The sequence below is a fragment of the Lacerta agilis genome, chromosome 2 (assembly GCF_009819535.1).
Source record: "Lacerta agilis isolate rLacAgi1 chromosome 2, rLacAgi1.pri, whole genome shotgun sequence".
NCBI lineage: Eukaryota > Metazoa > Chordata > Lepidosauria > Squamata > Lacertidae > Lacerta > Lacerta agilis.
In genome coordinates, this window is record NC_046313.1 from 115,000,082 (window position 1) to 115,012,639 (window position 12,558).

Genomic DNA, 12,558 nt, shown 5'->3' on the forward strand with positions numbered 1-12,558 from the left:
CTCTGACAGTGGAGGAAGAAGAAGAAGGGAGCTATCAGCCATCCGAGGGCTTCTTAAAAAGGGGACCCAGGAGGCTGCCTTGCACTGACTCAGCCCACGAGTCCATCTCGCTCAGGATCTCACAGCCCCTCTCCCCAGTTTCAGAGAGGGGGGCATTCCCAGACCCCCCTGGAGATGCGGGGATTGAACCGGGGGGGGTCCTCCCCTGGCAACCCCCCTCCGCCCTCCCTGCAGGGTAGGACAGGAAGAGCTGCCAGGGGGAGGGAGGGAGGGAGGCGGCCATTCCCAGGGAGGAGCTGCGATCACTTTCTCTTTCCCTCTCCGGCCTCGCTCCCAAACTTGCGCTTCTAGTTCTGCCCGGCAACCGTTGCCGCCATCTGCGCGCAGATTTCCGATTGGCGGAATATTATCCCCTCGCCCAATCCCGGCTCCCGCTGCTGATGGTTCCGCAGGCGGGGCAGAGAGCGGGACTCAGAGCGGCGGAGGGAGAAGGACGTCGCTGGAATAAGAGGAGGAAAAGGGAGCTTCGTTTTGGGGGAGATGGGGGTCCTCCTCCGCTGGGCCCCCCTGATCTTGTGGGTGGCTGCCCACCTGCTGCTGCTCCTGGACTGCGCAGGTAAGGACTGTGCTCTGGGGCGGGGGGAGGAAATCATTTGCACTTAAGTCCCTTTTTGGGGGGGGGCACTCACGACTCTTTATGAATTGTATTTCGTGGGCAGTGAAAGGGGCGGCCGGGGAGTTTCTTGTACGAAGTGGAGCCGGATCCCTTTCCAAATATCTATTTCAATTCCTAGGACTTGTTGCTTGTTTTGTATGCCGTCCGGGGCAGGGTCCGCTCGCAGCTCAAGCAAAAAACGAAACAAAGCTTGAAGGTGTTGGCAGGATTAATGGTGGGGAAAGTGACTCCGATGTCCCGTCCCCTGCACCTTGGTGTTGACTCTGGTTTGTGTGTTTTTGTGTCTGTGTGTGTGTGTGTGAGAGAGAGAGAGAGAGAGAGAGACAGACAGACAGACAGACAGACAGACAGATAGATACAGTACAGTGTCTCTCCTCTTCTATATTTTACCTTCCCTCTTCTGATTTAATTCTCAGCCGCTCTGAAAACTCAAATAAAAACTCAGGAGACCAGCCTGGGGGTGGGAGCTGGACGCGTGTAGAGCTGACTTCATTGCGGGGGGGAAACGTCTGAATTCGGGGTCCCCACCCGCAATTCCCAATCTTGTTTTGTTCTGGAATTCCCTTTCACCGGCAAATTCATCGTCAGGTTCTCCTGCTTTACAATTGTAACTCCCCCACTCCCCGCCCCAAAAAAACCTTTCTGTTGCCTGTCAGAAATGTAGATTTTGTAAATTATGCTTCTCTGTGCCGTTTCTGTACAGCCCCTTTAACAACGTTTTGTACATGCCAAGTAGTTTAGGACAGTGTTTTTCAACCTTTTTTGGGCAAAGGCACACTTGTTTCATGAAAAAAATCACGAGGCACACCACCATTAGAAAATGTTAAAAAATTTAACTCTGTGCCTATATTGACTATATATAAAGTAATTCTCTTGAATTTTTCCATTTTTCCCACGGCACACCAGGCAACATCTCGCGGCACACTAGTGTGCCGCGGAACAGTGGTTGAAAAACACTGGTTTAGGATGAAGGGCACAAGCAACTCCTGAGAAACAATTGGGGCCCCCACCCTGCAGCCCGGTTCCCCTTGAATACCCCCTCCTTTTAGATTCTCCCCCCCCCCCATCAAAAAAGTTGGAGTCTCTGCCTGGCTTCTGGAGCTCCTAGACATCGACTGGCTCTGCATACTATTCAAGTGTTTAACACTAGTAAACTCTTAATTCCACATTCCTTTGGTGTTTTTCTCCTTTTGGGATTGCCACTCATTTTTTGTTTAACTAAAAAAATGTATATTATGCTCGATTGTGGTAAAAACTCTTAACTGATTTACAGGAAACAGTAAAATAATAAAAACAGTTGAAAGCATTACAAAATAATTAAAATTAGCAATGAGAGGCCAAAACTCGTCAACATTTACGTATCTGTATAGGTTTGCCCAAAGAAAAATGGTCTCTTGTGAGACCGCCTTATTCTTCATGGGGAGGGAGAAAGATCTGGAGATACCAGCAGGGCATTTTGGGGGGTGGGAAGGGGGAATATGATGTTGAGATTGTGTGGGAATTCTCCTTGACCTCTACTGTTTATGAGATGAGGGAGATAATATTTATTTTGCTCTGTGATCCTCTTTATTGAAGAATATGATTATCTAGTTTGGGTTGGTTGGTTATTTTCTTATGTTTATGCCCCCCCCCCCAAAATTGTTTGCTTTTATTGTAAATAGTGTTTGGGGTTCTCTAATGGAAAATGGTTCTCGAAGCTATTAACATGAGTTTGGCCAAACTTCTCGAAGCTACTAACATGAGTTTGGCCAAATGCGGGAGGCAGTGAAGGATAGGCGTGCCTGGCGTGCTCTGGTCCATGGGGTCACGAAGAGTCGGACACGACTGAACGACTGAACAACAACAACAAAGGAAAATGGTATGAATATAATACTATCCTTAGTTTGATAGTTGCTTGTGGCGTAAGAATTCTCACAGTAACTTGCAAAACTTTAAAAACTAAAGAGTAAGACCTGTTATTTCTCTCTTAAACCCTCTCCATATGGGGGGCTGCCCCCTCACTGTTTGCTACAGGGCTGGGCAGGGGGGCTTTGGGAGGGCGAAGGGTGGTGGAGACCACTGGTTCCTTCAAGTTCCTCCTCACTTTGGGGTCTCTCGTGTGCCTCATTTTTGGATCTTTGTCTCCCGACCACTGAGCAGAACTGCCTGTGTTGGTAGCAGAGTCGACACCATCAAGGTGTACGTAATTCAAGCAAACTGATGTTGCAGGTTTACAATTCCTTGCGCTATGTTTTCCACCGTGGAACTCCCCCAGAAGGTGGTAGGTTCTCCTTCCTTGGAGGTATTTTAGCAGAGGTTGTATGGCCTTCTGCCATGGATGCTGCAGTTGAGATGCCACCATTGCAGGGGGCGGGCCCTCAGGGTCCCATCTATGGTTTTTATTTTAGTTTCCTAGTTGTTTTGAGATGAGTCACTGGCCGAACTCAAGCGGGCTTCCTCCACCTTGAGGGTGAAGTTGTCCAAATGCATTCAACACAATTTTCACAGGGGTATGATGGGTCCTCAAGGTCCACCTCTTTCCATATGAACCTACTCGGACCCTGAGATCATCTTCTGAGGCTCTTCTTCACGTGCCTCCATCTTGAGAGGTTCGGAGGGTGACAACGTGAGAACAGGGCCTTCTCTGCAGTGGCTCCCTGTCTGTGGAATGCTCACCTGCATTATACACCTTTACGTGCCAGGCAAAAATGTTCCTTTTTAACCACACCTTTGATTTGATCGACATGCTTTTAAAATGTGGGTGGGTTTTTTTGGGGGGGGGTATTGGGTTGTTGTTTATATTTTGATTGAATATTTTGTGGTTTTATATTTTGATTTTGTTCTGTGAATCGTCTTGAGACCTCTGGTTATAGGGCAATATAACAATTCAGTTAATAATAATAATATGTCCCATTTTGCTACCTGAGGCAAAACAGGATTTGCCTCCTCTTCCCCCCCTTAGCACTGTGCCCCTCACCTTCTGCCAGAGAAATGCCCCATCTCTCACTGAACTCAACTTGGCTTCTCTGTCCAGGGTGGAAAAGATGAACAGCAACACCAGGTGCCAGAATACCTCCCTCTTGCCAGTCAGGGAGGGGGTTCTGGTGGGGCAGAAGTGGTGGGGTTGCCTCCTGGGTGGGCCAGCTCTGGGTATGATGCTGAAAGCCTAAGCTCAGCTTCCTCCCCTCCAGTCTCTCCCTAAATCTTTGTTGGCTGTTACTGTGGAGACTCATTAGGCCACCTGGTGGCCAGAGCTGGTACAGCCTGTGGGAAAGTGAGCCATTTGGGGAGAGGTTTTTGTTTTGCCACAATCTTCCTGTGTTAGATCTCCTGAAGGGGCAAGTGTGGGGAAAGGGGATGTGGGGCCACATGGTGAGACTTGACCTCAAAGTTGCATTCGTCCTCTTGCCCCTGCTATCACTGTGGGGCCTTTTTCTCAAGTGGGGAATCCACTCTGTGGGTGGTAGCTCTGAGCACATTGGAAGATTGCAAAGATTGTAACATTGAACCATTTAAACACCAATTATCAAAAGGGGATCCAGGAATTAGCTTTACATCTGTCCCTGGAAAACTCGTGAAAAGTGCAGGAGACTTGAATGGTTTCAACTTTATTCTGTTGGCAGCTGGTCGGTTGGAATCACATAAGTTATACATGCAGAAGGCAGAGAGCTCTTTTTGTGCAAGGGTTTCCCAGCACTGAAAGAGCTTTGAAGCTCTCTGCCTTGCATCATAGACTCTGGTAGGTTCTCGCGAGTTCTTGTGGGGCTGTCCTGAGTAATGATATGAGGTGAGAATCTTCTCCGGAGAATATTCTACAAAAGATCATTCTTGAGAATTTAACATCACTAGTCCTGAGTTCCCATGAGATCTTGCCAAAGCCTCCCAGAGCCCAGGAAGCAAGACCCAGGTCAGACCTGTTCAGTGTAGAAGGTCAGATTGTGGGGCAGCTCCAAGGAAGTGGCTTAACTAGGCCTGTTTCTGCATATATGTGGCACCCCCAGAAGAGAAGGAGAGCCTGCTTCAGGCCTGTGGCCAGCCTAGTCCAGCATCCCTTTCTCACAGTGCCCCCCCCAGATGAATGGGATGATGGACCAAATGGGCCATTGGTCAGATCCTGCAAGCTCTTCTTTGTGTACATTAAGTCTGTGAGATAATATTTTTTCATATAGTATATTCCACTTCTCTTCCTCCATGCAATTCAAGGCAGCACATGAGAGGGAGGGACGTAGAGTGGAGGAGCAGCAATTGCCTTGCCCACAAAAGCTCTCTGGTTCAATTCCTGACATCTCGGGGGTGGGAAAGAGACCCCCATCCTGAGTCCCTGCAGGGCCACTCCCAGTCAGTGTGGGCAACTCTGAGCTACCTGGACCAGTGGTCTGACCCAGGATGAGGTAGCTTTCTGTTCTCCCATCTATGGATGTTGCTTTGTCTGGTCCCCCTTCCATCCACTTTCCAGGCCTGAGCTTGCTTAGCTTCCATTCGGTGCCTGCATCCTGAGCCTTCAGACCCTGTTGTGGGAGCTCTCATCAGCTTGGCGCTTGCAAGTGGGGGGCAATTCCTGCCCCCTTGGCAAAAGGGGAGGGGCTGGCCTCTCTCTCCCTCACATGCTGCCTCAGCAGAGACATGAAGAGATTTAGAGATGCTGCCTGGCAGAGCTTTTTCTCGCCCACTGCTCCATGGGCTCTTGTTGTTGTCACTTGTCTTTATATCCTCTCTTTCCCCCTTTCTTAGGCTCCCTCTGCTCTGCCTCCTCTATGTCTATGGGCAGGTCTGCAAACTCCCCCAAACCCTGCTGAACTTCTTATCTCCTAATTTAGGGCTACAGCAGGATTAGGGTGCTTCCTTCAGCTGCAGGACCCCTAACTCTCTGCCCCCCCTCTTCCTTTCCAGGCTCTGCTTCTCACTCCCTGCGCTACTTCTACACAGCTGTGTCTGAGCTTGGCCAGGGGCTGCCCCAGTTCATCGCTGTGGGGTACGTGGATGACCAGCAAATTGATCAGTACGACAGTGACACCAAGAAGGATCTGCCTCGCGTCCCCTGGATAAGGAAGGTGGAAAAGGAGGATCCTCAGTACTGGGACACGGAGACTCAGAAAAGACAAGGCTCTGAGCTGTCGTTTAGGGAGGGTCTGCACATTTTGCGGAGTCGCTACAACCAGAGCGGAGGTGAGTGGAAGGCAGGAGAGGCACAGAGTCACACTCCCCCCCTCCAATATCCTTCCCTCCAGGGGCCAGAATTGCAGGGAGGGGGCTGCTGGGAGGAAAGGAAATGGAGGGTGGAGGTCTCCACCCAGGGCAGAAGCTTCTTCCCCTTCCCTTCTGATCAGTTCATAACTGGAGTAGAGGAGGGCAGAGGGAAGATCCCATTCAAGGTCTTAATGGGGGCTGGGAAGGTGTGGGGTGGAGGGGACAGAGAATGAGACTTGGGGGGGGGGGAGACCCTCCAGAATGACACTCTCTGGACCTGCACATCCTGCCAAGGAAATGTCTCCCTTGCCGGCCCTTCCTTCCATGCTAGGCTCAGCTTAGGCCTTCTGAGGTGGAAATCTGTGTAGTTCATTTTCCTCTGGGAGGGGAAGAGAAGGGTGGGAATCCTGAGGCTGAGACAAGCAAGCCTTGAGTTCTGGTCCTGCTGAAGGAGAAGCCAGCTGGCCAGACAGAGGTTCTGATTGGCTGACCCTTCTGACCATCACCAAGCCCCTCCCACTCCCTGGCACAGTGTTGAAAGATAAGCCTGTTTAAGGAACACAAATGGACTGGGTTTTGGGGATCAAAGTGGCAAATACATGGTTAAAAGAATAGGCATGGGGGGCAGCTGAAGTGGAGGGGTGGACAAGAGCCCCCAAGGTCTTCCTGCAGACTGAGGAAGGGAGTCCCCAGAAGATCTACTCTGGCAATTATTAGCCTGGCGCTGCCATGTTTTCCTGTCCTGTGTCCAAAAGGAGCATTAGGCCAGAACTGGATCAGGGCCCATTAATATCAGAAATAATCTGTTTCCTAAGCACTTTGGGTTGTGTTATTTCGGGAGTTTCACTCTATCGGATTTTAGTTGGAAAACCCAAGGCCAGTCACCTGGGAGGGAAGGAGCTCATTTTTTGACAGAATTACAAGCCTGGTAGATGAAGGGAATGCTGTGGATGTAGCCTATCTTGATTTCAGCTAGGCCTTTGACAAGGTGCCCCATGATATTCTTGTAAAGAAGCTGGTAAAATGCGGGCTAGACAATGCTACCATTCAGTGGATTTGTAACTGGCTGACTGACCGAACCCAAAGGGTGCTCATTAACGGCTCCTCTTCATCCTGGAGAGAAGTGACTAGTGGGGTGCTACAGGGTTCTGTCTTGGGCCCAGTCTTATTCAACATCTTTATCAATACAAAATAAAATAAAAAATTCCTTCCAGTAGCACCTTAGAGACCAACTAAGTTAGTTCTTGGTATGAGCTTTCGTGTGCATGAGAAGTGTGCATGCACATGAAAGCTCATAGCAAGAACTAACTTAGTTGGTCTCTAAGGTGCTACTGGAAGGAATTTTTTATTTTATTTTGTTTTGACTATGGCAGACCAACACGGCTACCTACCTGTATCTTTATCAATGACTTGGATGATGGGCTTGAGGGCATCCTGATCAAGTTTGCAGATGACACCAAATTGGGAGGGGTGGCTAATACCCCAGAGGACAGGATCACACTTCAAAATGACCTTAACAGAGTAGAGAACTGGGCCAAAGCAAATAAGATGAATTTTAACAGGGAAAAATGTACACTTGGGCAAAAAAAATGAAAGGCACAAATACAGGATGGGTGACACCTGGTTTGAGAGCAGTACATGTGAAAAGGATCTAGGAGTCTTGGTAGACCATAAACTTGACATGAGTCAACAGTGTGATGCAGCAGCTAAAAAAGCCAATGCAATTCTGGGCTGCATCAATAGGAGTATAGCGTCTAGATCAAGGGAAGTAATAGTACCACTGTATTCCGCTCTGGTCCCCTTCATGGATCACTGCCTTGTCGTGGCGAAGGGGCTTGAATTACTCAAGGAAGCTATGGACAGGTCAAGATGGACAGGTCATAGTAGAGAGTTTGGACTAAACGTGATCCACCTGGAGTAGGAACTGGCAAGCCACTCCAGTATCCCTGCCAAGAAAACTCCATGGACAAAGACAACAGGCATATAAAAGATATGACGCTGGAAGATGATCCCCTCAGGTCGGAAGGCGTCCAACATGCTACTGGGGAAGAGCGGAGGACAAGTACAAGTAGATCCAGAGCTGATGAAGCAGCTGGGCCAAAGCCGAAAGGACGCTCAGTTGCGGATATGCCTAGAAGTGAAAGGAAAGTCCAATGCTGTAAAGAAAAGTATTGCATAGGAACCTGGAATGTAAGAACCATGAACCTTGGAAAGTTGGATGTGGTAAAAAATGAGATGGCAAGAATAAACATTGACATCCTAGGCATCAGTGAACTAAAATGGACAGGAATGGGCGAATTCAGTTCGGATGACTATCATATCTACTACTGTGGGCAGGAATCCCGTAAAAGAAATGGAGTGGCCCTCATAGTCAACAAAAGAGTGGCGAAAGCTGTACTGGGATGCAATTTCAAAAATGATAGAATGATCTCGATACGAATCCAAGGCAGACCTTTTAACATCACAGTAATCCAAGTTTATGCACCAAATACCGGTGCTGAAGAAACCGAAATTGATCAATTCTATGAAGACTTACAACACCTTATAGAAATGACACCAAAGAAGGATGTTCTTCTCATTATAGGGGATTGGAATGCTAAAGTAGGGAGTCAAGAGATAAAAGGAACAACTGGCAAGTTTGGCCTTGGAGTTCAAAATGAAGCAGGGCAAAGGCTAATAGAGTTCTGTCAAGAGAACAAGCTGGTCATCACAAACACTCTTTTCCAACAACACAAGAGTCGACTCTACACATGGACATCACCAGATGGGCAACATCGGAATCAGATTGATTATATTCTCTGCAGCCAAAGATGGAGAAGCTCTATACAGTCAGCAAAAACAAGACCTGGAGCTGACTGTGGCTCAGATCATCAGCTTCTTATAGCAAAATTCCAGCTTAAACTGAAGAAAGTAGGAAAAACCACTGGGCCAGTAAGATACAATCTAAATCAAATTCCTTATGAATACACAGTTGAAGTGAAGAACAGGTTTAAGGATTTAGATTTGGTGGATAGAGTGCCTGAAGAAATGTGAATGGAGGCTCGTAACATTATACAGGAGACAGCAACGAAAACTATCCCAATGAAAAAGAAATGCAAGAAAGCAAAGTGGCTGTCCAATGAGGCCTTACAAATAGCGGGGGAGAGAAGGCAAGCAAAATGCAAGGGAGATCGTGAAAGATACAGGAAATTGAATGCAGATTTCCAAAGAATAGCAAGGAGAGACAAGAGGGCATTTCTAAACGAGCAATGCAAAGAAATAGAGGAAAATAACAGAATGGGAAAAACCAGAGATTTGTTCAAGAAAATTGGAGATATGAAAGAAACATTTCGTACAAAGATTACCACAATTAAGGACAAAAGTGGAAAGGACCTAACAGAAGCAGAAGACATCAAGAAGAGGTGGCAAGAATACACAGAGGAATTATACCAGAAAGATATGGAGGTCTCATACACCCCAGGTAGTGTGGTTGCTGACCTTGAGCCAGACATCCTGGAGAGTGAAGTCAAATGGGCCTTAGAAAGCCTTGCTAACAACAAGGCCAGTGGAAGTGATGATATTCCAGCTGAACTATTTAAAATTTTAAAAGAGGATGCTGTTAAGGTGCTACACTCCATATGCCAGCAAGTTTGGAAAACTCAGCAGTGGCCAGAGGATTGGAGAAGATCAGTCTACATCCCAATCCCAAAGAAGGGCAGTGCCAAAGAATGCTCCAACTACCGCACAATTGCACTCATTTCACACGCTAGCAAGGTTATGCTTAAAATTCTACAAGGCAGGCTTAAGCAGTATGTGGACCGAGAACTCCCAGAAGTGCAAGCTGGATTTCGAAGGGGCAGAGGAACCAGAGACCAAATTGCAAACATGCGCTGGATTATGGAGAAAGCTAGAGAGTTCCAGAAAAACATCTACTTCTGCTTCATTGACTACACAAAAGCATTTGACTGTGTCGACCACAGCAAACTATGGCAAGTTCTTAAAGAAATGGGAGTGCCGGATCACCTCATTTGTCTCCTGAGAAATCTCTATGTGGGACAAGAAGCTACAGTTAGAACTGGATATGGAACAACTGATTGGTTCAAAATTGGGAAAGGAGTACGACAAGGCTGTATATTGTCTCCCTGCTTATTTAACTTATATGCAGAATGCATCATGCGAAAGGCTGGACTGGATGAATCCCCAACCGGAATTAAGATTGCCGGAAAAAATATCAACAACCTCAGATATGCTGATGATACTACCTTGATGGCAGAAAGTGAGGAGGAATTAAAGAACCTTTTAATGAGGGTGAAAGAGGAGAGCGCAAAATATGGTCTGAAGCTCAACATCAAAAAAACTAAGATCATGGCCACTGGTCCCATCACCTCCTGGCAAATAGAAGGGGAAGAAATGGAGGCAGTGAGAGATTTGACTTTCTTGGGTTCCATGATCACTGCAGATGGTGACAGCAGTCACGAAATTAGAAGACGTCTGCTTCTTGGGAGAAAAGCAATGACAAACATAGACAGCATCTTAAAAAGCAGAGACATCACCTTGCCGACAAAGGTCCGTATAGTTAAAGCTATGGTTTTCCCAGTAGTAATGTACGGAAGTGAGAGCTGGACCATCAAGAAGGCTGATCGCCGAAGAATTGATGCTTTTGAATTATGGTGCTGGAGGAGACTCTTGAGAGTCCCATGGACTGCAAGAAGATAAAACCTATCCATTCTTAAAGAAATCAGCCCTGAGTGCTCACTAGAAGGACAGATCCTGAAGTTGAGGCTCCAGTACTTGGGCCACCTCATGAGAAGAGAAGACTCCCTAGAAAAGACCCTGATGTTGGGAAAGATGGAGGGCACAAGGAGAAGGGGACGGCAGAGGATGAGATGGTTGGACAGTGTTCTCAAAGCGACTGGCATGAGTTTGGCCAAACTGCGAGAGGCAGTGAAGGATAGGCGTGCCTGGCGTGGTCTGGTCCATGGGGTCACGAAGAGTCGGACACGACTGAACGACTGAACAACAACAACAACAACAACAACAAGCAGATTCATATTTCTCTTCTTCTTTAATACTTCAGCATGAATTTGATCTGTTCTTGAAGACGAACCATATCTTGGTACAATATATAGTCGTACATTCTCCTCTTGGCTCTAATAAAAACGTTCCAGTGGTCACATTAACAGTGCAGGAGAGGGTATTTTTGTGATTAATGTGGTGCAACATGATTTTTGTGGTGCAGGTTGTGCCCCGGGCTATGATGTGTGATTTTCCGGTGACTTCTGGGTGGCCCAAAACAAAAAGGGTGAGGATCCATGAGGATCCGTGCTTCAGAACCAGGTTTTGGGGCCGTGGTATCACCACGAAGCGGTGGACCCGTGTTTTTTGTGGTGCAGGCTGTGCCCCTGGCTTTGATGTGTGATTTGCCGGTGAGTTTGATGTGGCGCAGTGCAAAAAGGGTGCAGATTCGTGAGGATCCGCGCTTCAGAACCCTGTTTTTGGGCCGTGGTGTCGCCAGGAAGCGGTGGACCCGTGTTTTTTGTGGTGCAGGCTGTGCCCCTGGCTTTGATGTGTGATTTGCCGGTAAGTTTGATGTGGCGCAGTGCAAAAGGTGCGGATTCGTGAGGATCCGCGCTTCAGAACCCCGTTTTTGGGCCGTGGTGTCGCCAGGAAGCGGTGGACCCGTGTTTTTTGTGGTGCAGGCTGTGCCCCTGGCTTTGATGTGTGATTTGCCGGTGAGTTTGATGTGGCGCAGTGCAAAAAGGGTCCGGATTCGTGAGGATCCGCGCTTCAGAACCCCGTTTTTGGGCCGTGGTGTCGCCAGCAAGCTTTGGACCGGGGTTTTTTGTGGTGCAGGCTGTGCCCCTGGCTTTGATGTGTGATTTGCCGGTGAGTTTGATGTGGCGCAGTGCAAAAAGGGTGCGGATTCGTGAGGATCCGCGCTTCAGAACCCCGTTTTTGGGCCATAGTGTCGCCAGGAAGCGGTGGACCCGTGTTTTTTGTGGTGCAGGCTGTGCCCCTGGCTATGATGTGTGATTTGCCGGTGAGTTTGATGTGGCGCATTGCAAAAAGGGTGCAGATTCGTGAGGATCTGCGCTTCAGAACCCCGTTTTTGGGCCGTGGTGTCGCCAGGAAGCGGTGGACCCGTGTTTTTTGTGGTGCAGGCTGTGCCCCTGGCTTTGATGTGTGATTTGCCGGTGAGTTTGATGTGGCGCAGTGCAAAAAGGGTGCGGATTCGTGAGGATCCGCGCTTCAGAACCCCGTTTTTGGGCCATAGTGTCGCCAGGAAGCGGTGGACCCGTGTTTTTTGTGGTGCAGGCTGTGCCCCTGGCTATGATGTGTGATTTGCCGGTGAGTTTGATGTGGCGCATTGCAAAAAGGGTGCAGATTCGTGAGGATCTGCGCTTCAGAACCCCGTTTTTGGGCCGTGGTGTCGCCAGGAAGCGGTGGACCCGTGTTTTTTGTGGTGCAGGCTGTGCCCCTGGCTTTGATGTGTGATTTGCCGGTGAGTTTGATGTGGCGCAGTGCAAAAAGGGTGCGGATTCGTGAGGATCCGCGCTTCAGAACCCTGTTTTTGGGCCGTGGTGTTGCCAGGAAGCTTTGGATCCGTGTTTTTTGTGGTGCAGGCTGTGCCCCTGGCTTTGATGTGTGATTTGCCGGTGAGTTTGATGTGGCGCAGTGCAAAAAGGGTGCGGATCCGTGAGGATCCGCGCTTCAGAACCCCGTTTTTGGGCCGTGGT

General features: G+C 48.5%; 1 protein-coding gene across 1 annotated transcript in view; it reads left to right on the forward strand.

The window, feature by feature from the left end:
* Positions 1 to 461: 461 nt before the first annotated feature.
* The window catches only part of LOC117042535 (DLA class I histocompatibility antigen, A9/A9 alpha chain-like), a 67,746-nt gene continuing 55,649 nt past the window's right edge, over positions 462 to 12,558 (forward strand). The window contains exon 1 of the mRNA XM_033142077.1: positions 462 to 616. Coding sequence (XP_032997968.1) covers positions 541 to 616 — 76 coding nt within the window. The 5' untranslated portion in view covers positions 462 to 540. The remainder of the gene's footprint in view (positions 617 to 12,558) is intronic.